The 22,426-nt window shown below is 38.4% G+C and overlaps 1 protein-coding gene across 4 annotated transcripts in view; it reads right to left on the bottom strand.

Annotated features, from left to right (window-relative positions):
- The window catches only part of LOC131052605 (DNA mismatch repair protein PMS1), a 249,098-nt gene that overhangs the window by 106,949 nt on the left and 119,723 nt on the right, over positions 1–22,426 (bottom strand). For all 4 annotated transcript variants that reach the window (XM_057987197.2, XM_057987193.2, XM_057987199.2 and 1 more), the window contains one exon: positions 12,207–12,272. In XM_057987197.2, the coding sequence (XP_057843180.2) occupies positions 12,207–12,272 (66 nt within the window). The remainder of the gene's footprint in view (positions 1–12,206; positions 12,273–22,426) is intronic.

The following is a 22,426-nucleotide window of genomic DNA, read 5'->3' as shown; positions in this document are numbered from 1 at the left end:
TATTCTTGAGGAAAAATTACTGTTTGATAAGAAATAGCAGCAAGTCTTTGAGCTTGCATTAGTTCTTGTCTTTGTGTTAAAAGAATAAATTATTCCAGTCTTTGAGCTGTTGTCTTTTATTCGTTGTAAAATTTAGTATAGCAAAGGGTAGATAGGACTTCCAATAGTCAAGTCTTTGAGCTTGATATTGTTGTCCTGTCCTGAAGGAAGTGACGGAAGTCTTTGCGCTTTCAGGAAACTTCATTTCCTTTCTCTCATTTCACTTGAAAGTAGTTACTGCTGTTCATATTCAATCGCTATCCTTTTCTGTGAAGAGAAAAGGATATTGTCTTTCTTGAAGAAAGAAGGAAGACTGCTGTCCCATCCTGTTTTTATTTCAGTTTTAGTTAGATAGGGGGAGCCTTCCCTTAATTAAAAGAGTTTTTACTCGTGTGTTGTGGTTGAAACCACAATTTTGTATATTTCCCCCAAGTGTACAAAATTTTCAACCAACAAGATCAATGCGAATTGCTTTACTCCTTGAAGCTTATAGATGGTTCCAGTCACTTTAGACTGAAGGAGATGCAAACTGAACTGTTGTAGGATGTACCACCAATGCTTTCCTCTACAAATCAAATCTGCTATGTGTTAAGGACAATCCACTGTAGACAAATCATGGACTGAGATGAATGTGCACAGCTGAAGATGAATACACACGAGTTGCTTGCATAAAGCACGATAGTGCTGAAGAATTCACAACATTCTGAAGAATGACAATGCATACAACATGATAGTGTTGTAGATGATATTAGATCGCTGGAGTAATTCGCTGTAGATATAGTTTGACCTGCAAGTATGTTATATGTACTTCAATCTGCTACAATTTGATCCTCACTGCCCACACATTTCAGATTGCAGTGTATATAATTCGATCTGCCCACACATATCCAGATCGCAATGTATATGATTCGATCTGCCCACACATATGTTGCTTCCTTCTTAGAGAGAAAAAGACGTTCTTATGTATCCATCCGTGGGTCATCTAAACAACATGACTCCTTGACCAAGTCGGCTGTGCCTCTCCAAACATGCCTTTCCTAAAAGTGGCAGGTCAAGGGATAACCGATTCTCATTAACCAATTATACAATGTTATTATTGTTAATCAATTACATTTAGCTAGGAACAAATTCGTATAACATAAATACTATTCCTTTTAATAGGCAAGGTAACTTATAAATCATTATATATAAATGTGTAAGGCCAAAGGCCATTCACACATTTGTAATTTGCTATGTCGGCCTGAAGGATCCGACCATAGCTATTCTTTCAACACAGTATTGCTAAAATTATTAAACTGGACAAGCATGGAGATACCTAAAAATGTAACATGTAAGCTCCAGATGTATCCTCCTCAAATTTGGGAGGTTTGGGACAATTTACACATTGTGAAAATTATAAAAACCAGGTGTCTAACTGAAATTACTGGTGACAATTAACTGGTTTGACTTTTAGTAGTATCCACAAATTTTCATTTGTGTTTTGCTCCATTTCTCAATAAATTGCCCATCGTTTAGCCCACACTGGACCAGATACTCTTGAAATTATTCTTTAATAATGTGCAAGGTACTCAAAAATAAATAGAAGGATGATATTCTCCATACCATAAGGTTGGAAGCATTCCATGAGCCTAAAACATCTTACATGAACCAAACATTGAGTGAGAAATATACGCTAATGTTACATTTTAAAATGATTAATCTACGATTTTACTTAGCAAAATCAATACCATAAAGGAAGTAACATCTTTTACTGGGCAAATCCAATGATGAGACCTACAAAAAAACTAAATGGTAAATATAGCTTGTGCAGACTCCAATTTGGATTAACAATATCTACACACCATTAACTTTGACTTTTTAAAATATATTGATTAAGATTGGTAAGTTTGCAATTATGATTCAATATCCAAGTGCCTATTAGTGTTTTAATTTGCACCTTTGAATGTGACACAAAACAAAACAGATGTGTGGTAGAATCACTCTTCAAACTAGAAGGACAAGCTCATATAAACAAAACTAACCTAATCTAGATAACATGTACTTGCTTACTTAGAATCTTTACCATCTTTACTAAAATTATGTCTATCTTTTTGGATTCACCTAAGAGAAAAGATAACACACACTTCAATGCTAGGCAAAAGGTTTTTGAGCTTATTAACTGGAAGAAATCCCTACAAATACGCACTTGTAATGTTCAACTAAAACACAATACACATATAAATTGAATGGGTTTAAAACAAAAAGAAACAAACACTTTCGTAAATCAAATCAAAAGTCAGTAAAAAGCCACAATTTTTTCTACTTTGAGAAAACCCACAATTCAAAGCTTGTAAACTTGCAAAATCAATTTATCTCCCTTAGCACACATACCACAATATCTCAATAGACATTTAAAGCAAGATATGCATAATAAATCTCATTGAGTGAATACCAAATCATGGATTAACAATAACACTTGGTGCACTATAATTTCAGCTGTAAGAAAACTTGAGAATTACTATTATCCCATCTAAGTGCAAAATAGTACTTAATTAATGTTTACCAAGATATTGCATAAAATAGATAAAAGGTTGACTACTACTTCTACTATACGAATAACTTGATTGCATGCGATGCAATTTTTATTACAAAATATTCCACCCATCAATTCTATGTCTACAACAATGCAACAATCAGTTCGACAGATGGTCCAAATTATTGCAAACTTCCACTCAGAACTTAAAGCACTCACATGACAAAAGACTTCATAGATTATCTACAAATAGTTAACTCCTCAAAAATCTCCTTGTGCCAAAAATAAAGGCCACTAAAACCTGGCATGGGATATAAATAGCATCAACTAAAAATGCTGCAAGCTATAAATAGCTCAAGCTAAAAATAGAAAATCTCAAAATGTGGTTTTGTCCTTGAAAATGGTAATCCCTAAAAATAGCATAGGCTATTTTTAACACAAACATCTAGATAGATGGCTCTAAACAACTTCAATGATTCTATAATATCTCCTCTAAACATGGCTAACCCTTTGAAGACATCTACAAAATATTGAAAATCCACTTTGATGTTTTGAATCCCATTGGTTAGGCATGCACTTCTCCTTGTTATGGATGTGAATACACTATAAAACAAACTTTGAACTTGCACCTTTGATTTCCTTTGTACAAGTGTGCACGTCATTACTAAGTGCACATTTGTTAACATAAGTTAAAACAAATTTTGAAATTTCAAATATCCCTTTGGCAAGTGTCCACCTCCACCATAAATGTGCACTTGATAACTAGATTTGAATGTTCACATAGCAAGGTTCACACCTACACCCAAATCACACACCTAACAAAGGCTTTTATAAACATTTGATTTTTCCTTTACCAAGGAGCACACTTCATGGCTACGCATGCACCTAACAATGGGATTTTCAAACTTTGATGTGAACTAAATAATTTATTTGTTGAGATGTGAAGTTGCACCCCAAAAATGCACCTGTGTTAAATTCAATCTTCCTCTATTCCCCCTGTTTAAGTGCTCACCTACTTACTAGACATGCACCTCAATATGACAGTTTTTACTTTCGAAAATTGTTAATTTCCATGTAGAGGTGTGAATCTCCATCTCAAGTGTGCACTTGTAATAGAATTTGAGATTTTATTTTCCAAACTAATCATTATCTTTAGTGAGCTCTGCACCTATAAACTAAATTCTTTAATTAATGAAGTGCATTTTGCTAAATCCTATGCACAACTGTAAATAGGCCTCTTTACTTCATTTTTAAAAAATAAGATATTCATTATGAGGCACACACCACTACCCTAAGCATACACTTGTAGCTTATACTAAAAAATTCCTTATTGAAACTTAAACTTCTTCATTGTGAGGCACGCTCTTCAATCTTTGGATGCACACCAAGACATAAATATCAGCAATATGCACTTTTGAATTAATGATCAATTTTCCTTATATATGTTGCAGTGCATTTTCCACTACAAGCGATTGATATGCTACCAACCTTATTATTTCATAATTTTGTATGTCCATCTCTTCAATGGACCAATTTGATGAGTGCAATCTTATCCTAAGAGGAGGGGGGTGAATAAATATAAGACAATCTTTTACTTATTAAATTCTCCAAATCCAACCACTGAAATAAGTTCTCTTAAAAATCTTTTTAGGCACCAATGCACTAGAGACACCAATCTCCACTACTAAGCACCAACTTAGCAAGAGATGCCAATCTCTTCTATTGAGAGGCACAAACCCCCAAATGAAACATATTTTTACCTTCTTAAATATTGCTTCTTCTATGGATGATGATCGTTTGAATCTCCTTCAAAAGATCTGCTTGCAACTTCTTCACATCTATTATCTTTTTCAAAAATATGCTTAAATAGGAATGATACTTTGTTTATTGCTTGCTTTTCCTCGCCTGCACACATCTTGTTTTATATCCTCCATAACCTCTTCACCCAAGAGGGCCAATCCTTCTAAGGGAGGTGTCTACACCAAGAGGGATGATTCCTCAAGGAGGTTGACAAATATAAAACAATAATAATTTTAATTTATTTTGAATAGCTTGAAAAGTGAGCACCAAAATTAAATGAGGGTCAATCAGCAATCATGGGTGCCAAATATAGAATTAAACCATCATGGAGGTCGGCCAATAATTGCACATAAATTATATTCAAGGTAAAATATCGCATGTGTCAACCAGCCAATTAATGCTCTTTGGTCTTCAATAAAATATCTCCTTTGACATCAATAACAATATTTTCAACACATCCCCTTTTTTCATTGATGGCAACCTTGCAAAGAAATAATATGTGAATGCAACAAGAACATAGTTCTACCCCTTTCTGTAACCCTCCCTACAACCATAATTATCCCCCTTTGACATCAATGGTAAAGGGATACACAGTACCCTCATAAAGAATATTCATTGTCCAATCTATCTCTAAGTTGTCTTCTCCACAAAGCTGAAAGATAATGCAATGATTAGCTCCCCTTGATTTCATGCTTCTCAAAAATTTAGTGACTAAATGAGAAGGATATTACTCCCAATTTTTGCTTGAGATATTCCAAAGTCCCTTTTAAAAGGGGCTTCGTGAAAATATCTACAATCTATTCTTTTGTAGCAATATACTCCAATTTGGCATTCTATTCTACTACCTATTCTCTTAAGAAATGATACTTGATAGGAATATGCTTTGTTCTAGAGTGCATAACAAGTTTCTTTGAGATATTTATTGCACTAGTGTTGTCACAAAGTATTGAAATTTGATGATCATATTCTACCTTAATGTCTCTTAATGTATGCTTCATTCAAAGAACTTGTGTGTAACATGATGTTGCTGCTATGTATTTGGCCTCTATGGATAAAGAAATCAACCAAGACATGAGACTATTTCCAAGAAAGAATGCTCCTCCACTTGTACTTTTCCCATCATCAACACTTCTTCCCCAATCTGCATCTATATATCCTGCTAGAGTGAAATCTACACCTCTTGGATACCACAAACCAAAGTCCAAAGTTCTTTTAAATATTTAAATATTCTCACAACTCCTTGCACATGAGTTTCTTTTGGTGCTCATTGAAAATATGCCATCATACCTACTACTAGCATAATGTCAGGTCTTGATGTTGTCACATACAGTAGACTCCCAATCATTGACTTGTACAATATCTAATTTGCTTCAGAAGATTCATCATCTTTGCTTAATTTACAACTTATGACCATGGGTTTGCTAACCAATGCACTATCTTCCATCCTAAATTTCTTCGACATCTTCGTGATGTACTTGGTTTGTGACATAAATATGTCTTTGTCAAATTGAGAAATCTATAATCCAAGAAAGAATGATAGCTTACCAAGCATAGACATCTCAACCTCCTTTTGCGTTGTAATGTCCCCTTTTCCGCTCTAGATTGTTTTGGGGACTGATGGCCAATCCCGAGACCCATTGGTCAGTCAGGGGCAAAATTAGAGTTTCTTATTTTCTAGGAGGATGTTTTGGCAATTTTGGCAGCTTGCATGTTGGAGTTTTACAGTTTTGATTCTGGATTCCTTTTGGGTTTTCAGAAAGCTTCGCAATAATGGTACATGCATAGCAATCAATGGAGTTTGGTAAACTTACTATTTTTAGTAAGTGGGGAAGAGGACAACTCATTTTACTGGGTTTTTCTAGGTTTTCAGAGAGCTTCGCAATGGTGTGACATGCAAATAAATCTGAAGACTTTTTCGGACTTACTATTTTTAGTAAGTTGTAACGGCTGCTCAGAATGTGGTTAAAATGCATTTGGATACACTTACTATTTTTAGCAATATGATATTTTTAGCAGTATGCTATTTTTACTAAGTGCTATTTTTAGCAAGGTTTCAACAAGCCAGTTCAGATGGCTATTTCTGGCAGGTCAGTTTGAGCAATTGGTCTTCCAGCATCTTTGGAGCTATTTTGGAAAGTCTAAGCTTATGTTGGGTGATTCATGGTTGAGGAAAATGTTTTATAAAGTGAATTATTAATAAGGCAAGATGGATGCCTTAGCAAGAAAGTAAGTTAATTTTATGATATAATTCACTTTATTACTTTGGACGCCATAATACACTTTATTGATATATTTTTTATAAAGTATAATTGCCACCTTGCGATGGGCTATTTTGGGAAAAGAGAAACGAAATGCAAATTACAAATTATAGAGAAATGAATGTGCATTTGGATTTGGCGCCCATCTGGGAGGGAAATGTGAATTTAAATTTGGAGCTTCAAAAGCTATAAATAAGAGTGTTGGGCTCTTGTTTTGGGTATTGATGATTATTTTGCAACGAAGTGCTGCCGAAATTCAGAATGAATGCTTCGAGGAATGCATACCTCCTAGCTGGTTCTTGGCTTCTTGCTTGAAAGATAGCAACTAGTTGAGATTGTGAGACTGTTCTTACACTGAAGAACAGATGGAGTTCATTCTTGTAGTGACATTTGATGTTTTCTAATGTGTTTTGGGCTGTTTGTGAGTTTTCAGGTTGCAGATTGATTGTAGAGATGAAGTGGTTTTTCCATCATAAGTCTAAGGGGAAAATTTTGTGGCTTCTGGGTATTCTCTCTTTTTTTTCCTAAGGCCTAGGCGATCCTATATGCCAGTTTTTAGAGGTTAATTTGAAGTTGTGAATTTTATATAGAAAATCGCCCTTCTTCCAAGGTCGTATCATGTCTGGGGCTGTCTTGAAATGTGTGCATTAAGGGTTAAATCGGGTTTGCAATTGGTTGTTGGTCTTGGCTTGGGCACCTCCTCACTAGAGCTCATTTGCACTTAGTTTTAGATCTTTAAGTTGAGTTTTGGTGGAGTTATAAGCATTTTCGTGTGTTTTAATGTTGCTGGTCTATGTTTTTCAGTCTGATGGTGAAGTATATCAGATTTAGAGTTTTGGTGTGTGGGGTTGTTTTTTGGTTAGTTAGTCTCTTGTAGCTTGTGAAGTGCATTGAACATCATTTGTAGCTTTTGACAGCGATATCTCTTGGTCAGAAATTCATGTTACGTATTGTAATGCTGTTTAGTAGTACTAACAATAATCTTCATTTGGAATTGTTTCACAAAATCCACTGAATAAGTGGAAGAGGTTGGCTTTGCCGCCTATCTTTATTTCATTGCACTCCTATCCTCCCGCTGAATGAGTGGTTGAGTAGATAGTTTGATATTTCCAGTCCTCCCGCTAAATAAGTGGTTGAGTGATTGTCTTGTTTACTTCAGTTTTCTTGGATTTGTAATTGGCTGGTTATACCACCAAATAGATGTTAAATTCCAGTATTTCTTTATCCCACTGAAAAGTGGAAGTGGCTGGTCCAACCGTACCAATTTGTATTGCTCTCCATATTTTATCATGCTAACGCTAATGGGTGAATTTATGGTATTAAAAATCTGAAAAAATTTGTGGGGGGCATTTCATGCGTTTTCATTGCAAACTCTTGGCATATTTTTAAGAGCACACATGTATACTAAGTGGGGAGCAGGGGACGGGGGGTGAATCAATATAACAACGATTTTTATGAATTTTAACGTTATCAACTACAATAATATTATTTACTAAATTCCAACAATTAAACACATAAGACCATAATAACACAATGTTTATGTGGAAACCTTAATGGGAGAAAACCACAGCAAATTAATGCTTTTATTTAATTCTTCTTTTACAAAGTTTGTAGCCACCAACCTCTTAGTTTGTGAGCACCAACCCACTGGAAGCATCACTCCCACTTCTAAATTTGTAGGCACCAACCCCTAAATTCACTTAGTGAGCACCAACTCACTAGAGGCACCAACCCCTCACCAATTATCAAGCACCAACTTCACCAATATGAGGCACCAACCTCACCGATATGAAGCACCAACTTCACTAGTTCAAATTTCCACCTTGAATGTTGCTTCTACAATGGATGATGGACAATTCAATTTCTTCTACTCATACTTCTCTTTACAAGATATCTCTTCTTCAATGGATGACAAACTCTTACAATGCCTTCATAAGATCTGATTACACAAATCCTATCTCTCACAAATTTTATGCAATCTCCTTTATATACTTTTCTTCTTTAAATCTGCATATACTCTTCTTACAAATCTGCTATATAACTCCTTTTTCAATGATCTTCATTTCTATATCTTCATGTGCAGATCTGTAGGTGTAAGTTTGATATATTTTCTTTAATTCCTACATACACTTATATTTTCTTCATCAAATCTGCCTTATAAATTATATTTCATTATCCACTTTATACTCTTCCTTCAAATATTCTTTTCTTTACACATGGGACTCCTAGTGCATATGAGATACACCACCTTTATCACACACTCCACTCACTCACTCCTTCCACAAAATGACTTCTTCTTATATCTTGTTCCATTATGAGACATAAGTTTTTATTATGGCTGTTCATATCATAATTGTACTTTCCTTTAAGCATAATCACACCTTTTCAAGAATGACCTTTAATCATATCGTCTGCATAAACAAATTGCACCTTTACTCTTTCAAATCGCACCACACAAATTGCTTCATTTTAACTAATTAAACTTCATAATGGATCGCATCTCTGTATAAGGTAATGAAATCACTCCAACTTAGTAAGATCGCCTCTCTTCTTGATAGGCAAATGCTGCATTATGAGCCTGTGCTAGAAGTCTGATATGGAAGTTATTGAATTCTGATCACCAGAATCTGCAAATACCATCAGACCCTAGCCGTCCCAAGCTTGCAAAAATCATATAAAATCAGTGCCAAAGTATTCCATGACTCTGCCCCACGTCAGAACTCCAACCCTTGCAAAGCTTATTAATGCTGAGATTGAACGGTAGTGAGATCAATAAGTATCTTCTAGGGTTCCGTCCAGAAGAAACTCCATTCCCAGGGGTTGTGTCCTGGTAAACCTTGCCCTTGTAGACTCAATTCTGCAAAACATTCAATAAGCAATAGAAAGTAATTCATAATAATGAAGCCAATCGATGCTTCCTCTCCTTTTATAATTCCTCCAACCCTATCGAAGTCTTAGCTTTTTCATTAAACAAGGTGACATAGGCATTTAGTACCAATTGCTTAATTATAATTATTTTCCTACATGAATATATCGCCCCTTAATTATCAAATGGCCCCAAGGCTAATTATGTATGAGTTGAGACTACTGCTTTCTTCCCAACCACTTAATCTCCTTCACCATTTCGATGCAATAATATGAGATATTTCACCTTAGGCCACTAATTGCATTGCCTAGAAATAATTAAGTCCCATTCATGACGATGATTGGAGTGGCCCAAGAAATAATAATTAAATATGAACAATTTAATGCTATAGCTTTTTGGCCCCTCATATTTAATTATCAACATATTCCCTTAATTTTCTTTGGCTTAGCCTATGGGAATAAAATAGGCTAGCAAAAATATTTATTTCTTGAGCTAGGCAAAGAGGGACATTACAGAACTCAATTGAAATCTTAACTTCAATTGCTCTATGCTCATCGTTCATGGTGTTGATGTGCATACGTGATTTGAAAATCATTTGCGTACCCTTAAGAGATTGCACCATCTTTGTGTACTTGTTTCCTCATGGCGAAGCAAAGCTTAATTTGGTTTCACTAAGTCAGCAGTCATTTCTTGCACTATTAGGATTTTAGATTAGATTTTCTAAATCCTAGTTCCTTTTGTCTTTTATTTTCCGAGTGAGTTTAGTAATCAAATTTCACATTTCAGCTAGTGTAAGTCCCTTTGTGTTTACCAGAAAAATCACGTCAATACATTGAGTCTATCCATCATAAAGTCGATTGTTCGAATTGTAAACCTTGGAGTTGCCTTACTTGATCACGGAATTTAGCATTTGAGGTTTCCTTGTTCAAGAGAGGATAGAATACTTAGGATTTTATTTTGTGCTCAAGATGTCATAAAAACCACATCAACAAGAGGAATCTACACCAAGAGGGGCAATTCCTCAAGGAAGTTGATCCATATAAAAGAAACTTTTTGCATTTTTGAGCAAAGGGTTGGTTAGGAAACCGATGGAGAGTTAGTTGGGCCAAAAATGGCATATAAAAGCCCTGAGAATGAATGTAATGAGGTTGTTGAACGCCTGGAGCAGATTGGAATATAAATTGGAGACCAATTTTGAAGTTTTACATTGCATTTTTCAAGAATTAGAGCAGCAATCCGTACTTAATGGATTGATTGCATTGTTGTTCTTTGCTTGTTGTTTTGTACATATTCTTGTAGTGCTCAGGAAGCAATTTGGTTAGTTTATTTGCAAGTTTGAATTGAGTTTTCAATTTTGCAAGCTCTCAGCCTGAGTAAGGGTTTGAGAGGCCCAAACATGGTTCCAACTTGAAGTCCTTTGGGTTCTTCTCAATAACCCTTGGAATCGAGCCATGGAGCCTTTGTACAGTGTATATAGCTTTTATTTTCCTTTGGAGGTCGTTGAAAGGCCAATGAGCATCATTTCCTAGGCGAGCTCAATCATAGTCCGGTTAGGAAATGAATGAGGTTATGCAAGTGTTTGCAAGAATGAGCAGGGTTGGAGTTGCAGAGTGTTTGGAATGAACAAGTGGGTTGTGGCAGAGCATATGTGTGAGTTTGAAGGTGTAGCAGATCAAGGAAGACACCAAACCCTTGGAAAAGGACCAAAACAAGCCTTAAACCACCTAAAACAAGCATTTCTCGGGTTCCGTACCTGTATGGTCAGACTGAAATTCCTCACTTCATAAATTGGAAAGTACTTCCAAAAGGTTATCCTGATCATCAAAAAGTTTGTGTGGGTCTTTGGGGAAATTGTGAGCAAGTCCACAAAAACCGGTTAGGTGGGGCTAATTGGGGCTCTAGGGCTACTAGGCCTAGAAAATAGGGAAAGGAAGGAGCGATGGGAAAATGAATCAAACCCCCACTCAAAACCAGTTGCTTACCCTTGGAAAACATCATGAACACTTACTACAACCTCTGCAAGCATTTGTTAGGAGTTTGGGAGTGTAAGGTTGGATTTACCCTTGTGAATCCCAACCATGCCTAAGCAACTAGTGAACACATCTTGATTGGGAGCACTCCTAGAGAGTTGAGTTGTCTAAATTAACTAGTAGACCAGATGAACAATGAAGGGAGCCCACGAGGACAACACTTAACTGCCCTTAAACAAGGAATTAACTCTCTTTGAGTCTATCTCCCCATCAATATTGCATTACTCAATTAGGGTAGCAAAAACCAGTATAGTGACAATTATTTTTATCAAATTGAATATACAAAGATGGGTGTGTGCTACATGAGAGGGGGTGGGGGAGAGAAAGAGTACACGTTGTTTGTGCATAAACTCATAACTGTGAGTTTTAATATAGAAAACTATCTGAATACAAACACTTACAAATATATAACAGATAACCCATGACTTAAAGTAAATCAAGGTCAAGCGAAATTAATGAAAAAGATAAGATAAAAGGAAAAATCTGCTGTCTTACTGAATGTGACATTATAATGTAGAAACAATAGCACTCACCTTACTTAAATAAATTCAAACATAATTTAAACCATTCAATTAATACTTTGATACATATGATAACTTGTTTTATACGTCTGTATAAGACAAAGGGTATTTCAACTTACAAGTAATCAAAAAGTAAAAGTAAAAATTTCAGGGGGACAAGTACTCAATGAAAATATATACCTAAAAATGTCCATGTGTGTTGAAATTGTGACCTCTTCAACAGCAGTTAGCTCAAGGGCCAATGGTCTGAAACAACAGAAAACAATCTTTGCTAAATATGTAAGTTACAGATTATAAATCTGTATCACTCAAACAAGAGAAGCATTAAACGACTTATATTAGGTTCAGAAAGAGAGAATTTATGAGATACTGATCAAAGTGCTCAAAAAACTTACGGAAATTTAAGAAGTTCTCACGTACACCTACTATGACTTTAAGCAATCAAGAAAAACTTCTAAGAAAACAAAGGGTAGTTGACTTTTGAGACAGGTTTCCAAATACTGAAACAATCCGCAAGATTGCAAAGACAGACACACACATTCCCAACCCACCAACCTGTTTCCAAGACACAGCTCTGCACCTGGTAATTTGTTTTTATAAATATCTACACTTTCTATAGTGCTTCTTGTTGCTTTGATGTATTCACTTACATTATGCTAGCATATGGTAATTTTTTAATATCTTCACTTGCTATGGTGCTCCTCGTTGCTTTGATGTATTCACTTACAATATACTGCCATATGATTCTTCCACTGAAACCAAAGAGATGACTCAAAAAGTGATATTTGTACTGTACCATGAATTGTTATATACTGGATATATTGAATGGTCACATCCCACATCTATATCCACAAACTCTGGAGTCTGTACCACTATCATATTTACAGTATCAAGTTGATAATGTCCATGTACCAAATATTATACCTCTTTAATTTTCTATACAACATATTCCACAATGTCTGCCAAAAGTGACTTAAGGGAAAATTATCCATGTCAAAGATTGTGTATAGGCAGGTTGAAATGCACCTAGATTTGTATGATCACTAACCATGTTGACAGTTAATAATTAATGGTTGTTGTACACCATAGTCATTTTCAACCAAGACTTGGACTCAGTGCCCAGACTCATCACAAACTCAGGAAATTGAAAAATTCATGAAATATAAAGATTTTTAAGGATTTAAAACTTGTAGCATGCAAAGCACAACAAACTAATTAAATAAAAGTTACTTTAATCACATAGTCAGGTATTCATCAATCATATGAGTTTAAAAAAGGATTTTAGCTAAAGGAAACAACATTTTTAAATATATAAATACTGGGCCATCATTATTGGCAAGTATTTAAGCAATACAAAATTGATGGATTATGATATCCATGGCATCAAAAACAAAAATCCCAATATGGAGTCATGAACTATGGTAGGAAAGAGCTTGTATCCCTCAATGCAACATTACTAGCTCTATGTAGAGTTATGCGTGTGTCAAACAAGTCTGCAAATATTGTTACAGCCTTAGGAGCATTATTTGAGATAGAGTTTTACTTAGCACACTAAAAGTATAAATGTAATTTAATTACTAGAAATTTAATTGGAAAAATTCAAAAAAAATATAAATAAAAATTTACTATTCCATTCAATATGACCCAAAAAAATTTCCTTCCTTTGTTTTTTAAAACTAGAGACAGTTTAGAACATACAGATAGAATACTCAATGCAAAACAATAATGCCATAGATACCAGATAAGATCAAGCAAATATAAGAGATACTATTCCATTCATAATCATGTGTGTCTTTACAAGTGACCTTCCATGGTATATAAAGGTACCGAGGGGGTGCGAGGGACAACCGTGGCAGTACTGCGATCTTGAATAGGTGAGCATCTGGAAAGTCGTCATTCACCCCCTCTGGCGGTTCTCCGGACCTAATTCAGGACAACTGGTCAGCAATGACATGGCTCTTGCCTTGCCGTACAGTTATTGTGAATGTGAACTCCTGAACGAGCAGTAGCCACCTGCTTATCCTGCCTTGGATGATGGGTTTGTTTACCAAGTACATCAAAGCCTCGTGATCCACATAGAAGGTGAAGGGTGTCGCCAGCAAGTAGTGTCGAAATTTCTATACGGCATAGACCATTCCGAGGGCTTCCCTCTCGATGGTACCGTAGTTCTTCTCAGCTTTCGACATCAACCGACTGGCAAAGTAGATGGGATGATCCAACCCATGTCCCCCTTCTTGCGTCGGTGTAGCCCCAATGGCATAGTTTGAGGCATCCACGTGTATGTGGAATTCTCGGTCCCAGTTTGGATAGGCCAGAATGGGTGCTGCCACCAGTCTCCTCTTGAGTTCCTCAAATGCTTCCCCTTGTGCCGATTCCGATATGTACGGTTCGCCCTTCCTTGTCAGTTTGTCTAGCAGGAACAAAAGTTGGGCAAAGTTCTTGATGAACTTACGGTAGCCTCCAATGTGTCCCGAGAAGGACTTCACTCCCGTCACATCAATGGGCGACTCCATTTCTACAATTACCTGTACCTTATCCAGGTCAGTTTTCAGTCCATCTTTACAAACGATATGGCCCAACAACTTCCTTTGTGGTACCATGAATCTGCATTTCCATGGATTTAAGGCGAGCCTGGCTCTTCGGCATCGCTCCATGCACTCTCTCAGCGCCACCAAGTGAGCGTCTTCACTACTGAAAATCAACCAGTCATCCAAAAAAGCTTTAAAATTTCCCACAGACATCTTATCGAAGATGTGAAGGACTATCCTTTGGAAGGTTGCGCGAGCATTGCACAACCCGAACGGCATCCGGTTGTACGCATAGACTTCATCCTCCACCACAAAGGTGGTCTTCAACTTGTCCTCCTCAGCTATCAAAATCTGGTTGTATCCTGAAAAAGTCGTCGAGAAATGAGTACATTTCATGGCCAGCCACCTCCTCCAGGATGCTATCTGTGAAGGGTATAGGAAACGGATCCTTGATGGTGACTGCGTTGAGGCACTAAAAATCCACGCAAATGCGGATCTAGTTGGCCTCCTTCTTGAGTGAGATCACAATCGGCGAGACCCACTCACTTGTCTCCACCCGAAATATGATGTCAGCCTCCAGCATCCGTTCGATCTCTTCGTTTACTTTGGCAGCATAGTTCTTATTCATTCGGTACGACCTCTTCCGTACCGGTTGGGCTCCCGGGACCAATGGTATTCGGTGGACGCACAATTCTGGCAGGACCCCCTTCAGATCCTTGTAGGACCAAGCGAATACGTCCTTGTACTCCATGAAGATTTTGAATGCTACAGCCTTCAGCATCGGGCTCCAATCGTCGCCTACCTAGATATTTCGGGGGTTGGCAGTGTCTCCTAAGTTTGTCTCTTTCACGGTGGGGTCTTTGTACTGCATTGGTCTATCCTTTTAAAATTCGTACACCGAAACATCATTCACTTTGGCGTCTCCTTCCTTGTACTCTGTGTATTCTGGCGGAAACTCCTTCTCGCCTGGCAAATCCTCAATTTGCAACATGTGACAAGCAGGGTGAAACACTTCATAGTCTTCCATTTGCCAGTGGAAGAGTCCATTCAATGAGGAAGTGTCATCTTCTAAGCATCCATCGAGTTCAAGCACTCCTTCGTCGTTTGGTTCCCTCTCGTCTTTACCTTCATAGGATTCCCACTCCCATCTGTTTGAATCCTCTGAATCCGAGTCAGATGACGCAAGTTCCTCACTGATAACCTGGGTCCTCAAATCAATGGTGTACTTTCGGCCCCCTTTCTCCATGGAAAGGGTGTTCTTCTTCCAGTCGTGGTTCACCTTTGCTGTCACCAGCCACCCTCTCCCTAAGATGGCGTCATACCCCTTCTTCTTGAGTGGGATTACCACAAAATCTAGTAGGAAGGCTTGTGTGCCGATGGTCACCAGCTGGGCCATTAGGGTGTCAAGTGGTTTAGTGGCTTGATGTCGTGCTGGTCTACACCTACCAAGTTGAATGTGGGTGGACATAGTGTTGGCTTCCCGAGCTTCTTCCACGTATCCTCCGACAGCACATTCACCCCTGAACCTCCATCCACAATGGTGTCTTTGAGGATAGCCCCGAGAATTCTCATCTCTACTACCACAAGATGTTGACCACTATTTAAGGCCAACAACATTGGGTCAACCAAGGGGCTGACCGGAACTTCCGCCCGTGTCGCACCTGAAGGTGCCTGCACAGTGGTTTGTATGGAACTAAAAATGGCGGTTCTCAACTGTGGCATTGTGTCTAGAAGGTCCTTCACCCTTATCGGCACCTCCATCTGCAGTGCTTGCCCAATTATGTTATTTTCGGCTTCAGTACGGGATGATGTACTCACCACCTCTTTGTTCCGTCGTTCGACCGTCATCTCATGCTCAATGTTGGCTTTGGCCTCCCGTAATCTCTCCTTCTCCATACGGGGGTCGGGATAAGTGGCCTTTTTGGTCTGAGCACGGGTGATTGCTAGTACTTCTTTCTCACCAGTCTTCTCAATGTTGAGGAGGTTAACCCCTGGCTTGGGGCAATTTGTCTCATCGTGGTCTCCAGGACCACACCATCTGCACAAGTGCTGGGGTGCCTCCTCTTTTTGGCAATCCCGCGCAAAGTGCCCCCACTAGTTGCATGCCCGACACTGAATCATCGATCGTCCCTTGGCATCATACTGCATTCGACTCCGATTATTGCTATTATTGTTGTTGCCTCTTGTTGTGACGTTTTCACACATCGCCCCATTGCAAATGGGGACCCATGTTTTTTGCTTTTTAGGGTTTGTTTTCTAGGTCTTTTAGGGTTTTGTTAGTTAGCCTTTGCATTTTGAGTGCTGTCGGGGAGATCAATAGGATAGCAGGTCCTGCTGGAGTGAAGTCCTGATCCTGAAAATTTGGCTAAGTCTGAAAGTCCTGATCCTGAAATTTGGCTAAGTCTGGAATGTCCTGATCCTGAAATTTGACTAAGTCTGGAAACTGAAAAACCTCAGAAAACTAGATTTTGCAATATAACTCCTGGAGGTCTGAAACCACTCTCAAACATCCTGAAAGTATATATGGAATATAACTTAAAGTATAAGAAAGAAGAAAGATAGAAGGAAATGTCACAAACCTCAAAAAACTAGATTTTGCAATATAACTCCTGGAGGTATGAAACCACTCTCAAACATCCTGAAAGTATATATGGAATATAACTTAAAGTATAACATTTCCTTCTATCTTTCTTCTTTCTTATACTTAAATGTTATATTCCATTAAAAATTATCCTGATAGAGACTTCAAAAAGTCAAATTTCGCTCCCGTCCTTCACTGAGGATCCAGAGCGAATTTCGCTCCTGTCCCTCTCCAAGGGACCAAGGCAAAGTGCTCCTGTCCCTCACCAAGGGTCCAGGGCGAAAAGGCTTATTTGAGTCATTCCTGACCTTGTTTGGTCAAATTGGAACATCAAAGGCATGGTGGAGGACGAAAAGAACGTGATAGAGCATCCAGACTTGACGATGAAATGATGGAATTTTTGTCTAGAAAGGTAAAAGCGCTCCTGTCCCTCACTGAAGGACCAAAGCGATTTTCTTTATATGCACAATTTTAGACCTTTTTTGGACACTAACTTTTATTCATAGCATGAAGTAAGATGATATCTTCCTTAGCCAAGACATTTCATGGTGAAAAGTGAAGCATTTTGGCCTAGAAGACAAAATTCGCTCTTGTCCCTCACTGAAGGACCGGAGCTTGAATTTCAAATTTGTACTGTTCTTGCAGGATCAAGATGATTTTATGATTTGAAGAGATCAAGGAAAACATGATTTGTGCATTGAATATAACTTGAGTGGGCCACGAAGGAGAAAATCAACCCAAAAGATAATAGGCGCTCCTGTCCCTCACCAAGGAACCAGAGCGATTTTCTCACAAGGCCAATCTCTCGCAAAGGCAAAGCAAGTTTTATGTTTGAAATGAATGAAAAGGGACGTGATTGGTACAATGAAGATAATTTCGAAGGCTAGCAAAACACAAGTAAGCTCATAGTTGCAAAATCGCTCCTCTCCCTCTCCAAGGGACCAGGGCGAAAAACACATTAGCCAGCCTTCCTCTCCAAATTGGGACGAGTCCAGGCCAAGGCACAAGTTTGGAATGATATTTAAAGTGCTTCAAAGAAGAATGGAGTTGCAAGGACCACAAAATTCAATGAAAATTGGCTAGGGCGCTCCTGTCCCTCACCAAGGGACCAGAGCGAAATCTTCAAGTATGCCTAAACACTTAACGTTTTGGAATGCTACTTTCGTTTCCAAGACTCAAGATGGAATAAGGAATGATGTTTTATGCCTTGAAGGTAATTAGATATCGATGTGGTCAAGAGATTGTGCAATAAACTAAAAAGCGCTCCTGTCCTTCACTGAAGGACCAAGGCGATTTTCATAAAATCAACAATTTTCCTCCAAAACCACGCCAAGACAAGGTTGTGCAAAGTGAGAAATGTCTTTCGAAAGATGATGAACAAGGAATTGCCCCCAAGAATCGACAATCTTAGGCTCAAATGTAAAAATCACTCCTATCCTTCACTGGAGGACCAGGGCGAAAATCCTTGGAAGAGCTCATTTTGTCTTGAGAAAGCGAGTTGGACATGCACTGAAGGGACGAATAAAGATCATTGTTCACCTCCAAACTTGAATTGGCGATTTGAAAGACAAAGACCAAGGACAAAGGGTGAGATCGCTCCTATCCCTCACCAAGGGACCAGGGCGAAAATGTCCTAAGGAACACTCCTTCCAAAGATCGAATGAATTAAACTCGAAGTTCCAAATAAAAGCGCCATTTTGAACATCAAGGATGAGGTTTTGAACGTAAAAATAAGAAATGCAAGGTCTAAAATGCATGGGCGCTCCTGTCCCTCTCCAAGGGACCAGAGCGATGTTATTGATATCCATTATTTTCCCCAGGCTTGGGCGTTAATATCCTCCAAATCGCATGAAATGCCAAAATCATCAACTTCGAAATATTTGAAAAAATTAATTAAATTGGCATTTAATAAATTAATTTTGGGCCTCAAAAAATCGAATTTCTATTATAAAGGCATTTAAAATTAATTTTTTTGTGAAATAAAAAATTAAATGTGGAGTGCACAAGGCATTATTTTGCCTTTATTTGGCAAGTCGGCTTACTCCTTTTAAGGTTTTATTTATTATTTCACCTTTTATTTGCTAGGTCAGCCTCATGGGTAAGTAGAAGGTGAGCGCTCTATATAATGGGAGAGGTTCTTTAGCAAATTCAAATCATTCTTGCATTATCTCTCATGCGAACTTCAAGAGCAATTTGAGGAGGGCGAAATTCATATTGAAGGCTATTGGAGAGGCGAATTTCTTGCTAGATTGGAGGATAATTTCCAGATTTTTTGAAGACATTTGAAGGCGAATTTCCAGATCTTGAAGAAGCTAGTGGAAGGTGGAGTTCTTTTCCAAGCTAAAGGAGGCGCAATTTGTTCAAGAGAAGGCTTTGATCTACACTTTGCCTAGCGAAATCTTTTTTTTTTTTTTTTTACATCATTTCTTAGAGTTTAAAACTCAAGAGGAGGTATGGCGTAATCACCTTGGCACCATTTTTGAGGATTTAAATTTTGCTTTGAAAATCCTAAATTAGGAAATGATAACTCAAGATTTATCATGAAGTTTCCTAATTGAAATCTTGAATCTTCCTTTTAAAGTTTAATTTTTAGATTTCAAGATATATTACTAATTTTGAAATGTTGTGTAGGTATCAAGATGGCGACTCCAAGCTCGAAAGATCTACAAGTCGGAAGACTCTCCTCAAGGAAAATCAAGCCAGATCAAGGATGATCAAGCAAGGACAAGGACGACCTTCTTCGATCCAGCCTAGCATCGACAAGGACGGCCTTCTTTGGACTAACGTCATCAAGGGCGACTTCTCCAATCTAGTATTCCAAGGCGAGGTACAACAATCATCCTGCACATCAAGGACACAAGAAGTTAGAACAAGCGTTCGTTGAAGAAGCAGATAGTTCCAAATGAATTAATTAAAGCTAGCTTCTCAACAACATCAAGTTGAATATCTACCAAGTTACAAGTGTCAGACGAGGTGGCATCCTAGTCATCACTTCTCCAGTCAGTGTGGTCCAACTCAGCATTTCCAAATTCAATGTACCTAACTCATGGAAGGTGGCACAAACTCCGATGTACCTACCCTAGCTATCCATTGGTGGAATTTTCTAGAGAGGACATGTGTCCAAGCAATACAATTTTATCATTGGTCAAGCATTAAATGTTATGTAATGGTTGTAACAAACCCTAATTAGGGTTTTCATTGTTGAATCTTGGCCATTGATCTCAAATTGATCTAAGCCATCGAATTGTATTGAGGGCACTATATAAGCCCTGGCATTTCATTTTGTAGAGAGAGTTAGAATATAGTTGGAAGCAGTTAGAAGGCAGATAGAGAGTAGTTAGAAGGTGATTAGCTAGTTGATAGAATAGCAATTAGAGTAGAGTAGAGAGAGAAGGCAAAGATTGTTGCCAAGATGTTGTTGTAAAAGACTTGTAACTTCATTGAAGAAATGGTGAAATTTATGGGTCGATTCGACAATTTGCATGGTCTTTATACTTCTCATATTTGATTTCATGTTATTAGATGAGTGGAAGAAATGTGCTTGATTGATGGTGAAATTCGTATATCCATACTACTAGCAGTTTGTTGATTGCAGACTTGCCTTGTGTAGTCAACTGGAATCATTCAACTTAAACTTAACTTCAATTGTCGCTTCTTCATTGGTATGCATCAACCTGATGGTGTCTATGCCTGCAGTGATGATTTGAACATCATAAAGCTTTCCTTCGAAGATCGCACTAACCTTGTGGAGATGGTCTTGGGATGTCAAAACAAGACTTAGTTAGAATTTCATCAAAGATCATTCATTGCTCTTACATTCTTAGTGTTAGGATTAGATCCTTTCCTCGCCCTCATCTTTTTTCCTTTTTTCAAGTTAAAGCTAGTAAGATCCTGTGTTCCAGCAATATTCAAAGCAGATCAAACTTTCAAACATCAAATGTAAGTCCCCTTGTGATTCCAGCAAATCACATCATACCACAGAGAGCTTATCCACACGTAGAGACCCTACATCAAAGAACCTTGAAGTCATCCTGATTGAACCTTTTCGCGACATCTTCAGCATTCGAAGGCTTTACTCAAGAGAGGATAAGGTACCTTTAGGTATTTTATTCTGTGTTTGATAGTGTTCAAAATACACGTCAACACCTCTTCCTCCCCTTCGGTTACCTCTGTAACCGCCAGATGATGTTGTGGTGTTGGCTTGAGGCTGCAATGTGTTTGTTGTCGCTGACAGCTGCTCTTGGGTGAAGAGCACTTGGTTCTCGTGTGTCTTCATGTTGTAGGGCATTCTTTGGTAGAGTGTCCCGACACTTGGCAAATATCGCATAAGGCCTTTTTTGGACAAGAGCCTTTTGTGTGATCTTCCTCCTTACATTCTGCGCACCATACATCCTCATTTTTGCTGGTGCTTCCCTTCATGCCCTTGAATTCCTTCATCATGCGGTGCATATCCTTTTGAAGGGCTTGCACCTTTTTACTCGACCCCTCGTCGGAGCAGTCCTCTCCAGAGGATCTGTCTTTCTTTTTCCTGGATATCTTCCCTTCACTCTCCAGGTCCATTGCCCAGTTATAGGCATTGTCGTAGGATGTGGGGGGTACAATTTTCATTTTCCTTTTGAGTGACGATTTTAAGCCCTCCACAAACCACCTTTTCTTCAACCCATTGTCGGGCTGGTTATCCATTCTTCCCAACAATTCCTTGAGGCGCCGGCTATATGCTCAGATGGTCTCACTTTTCCCTTGCTTGGTGCTCAGGATTTCTACTACAATTTCATTATCATCTTTGAGGAGTCGAAACTCCTTTACGAAGGCTTTGTGCAATTCATCCCAAGTTGTTAGTTGGGTTTTGTCAGCGTCCGAGTACCAATTGATGGCTACTCCTCGTAGGGTGGCAGGGAATTGCACCACCCATTCCGCCCTGTCGGCCACGCCATTGGCCGACCAAATTGTTTCACATGTACGGCAATGCCGTATGGGATCTTCTTTCCCATCTCCGGTGAACTTCGGCAATTTTTGCCGATTTGCCATTACGTTTCTTGGCAACGGCCTGGTTTGCCCTCCGGAACTCAAATTTGACCCTCCAGGAACTCCTCCTCCAAACACCGGTCCTCCCGAAGGTACTCCGCCGAGATTTGGTCCATTGGGTACCACCAAGTTGCTCTGACTACCAAGGTGTGATGAACCTGTCCCGAACAGATTGCTTCTACTACCATGACCTTGTGTCCTCCCGACACCTTCGGTCGCACCGGTATCCTCAGCCTCTTTGTTCTCGGTCTCCGTCTCGTCTTCCC

This window comes from Cryptomeria japonica, chromosome 10 (assembly GCF_030272615.1).
Source record: "Cryptomeria japonica chromosome 10, Sugi_1.0, whole genome shotgun sequence".
Lineage (NCBI taxonomy): Eukaryota > Viridiplantae > Streptophyta > Pinopsida > Cupressales > Cupressaceae > Cryptomeria > Cryptomeria japonica.
The sequence above is the reverse complement of the archived record's forward strand: the minus strand, read 5'-3'. Positions and strand labels throughout refer to the sequence as shown.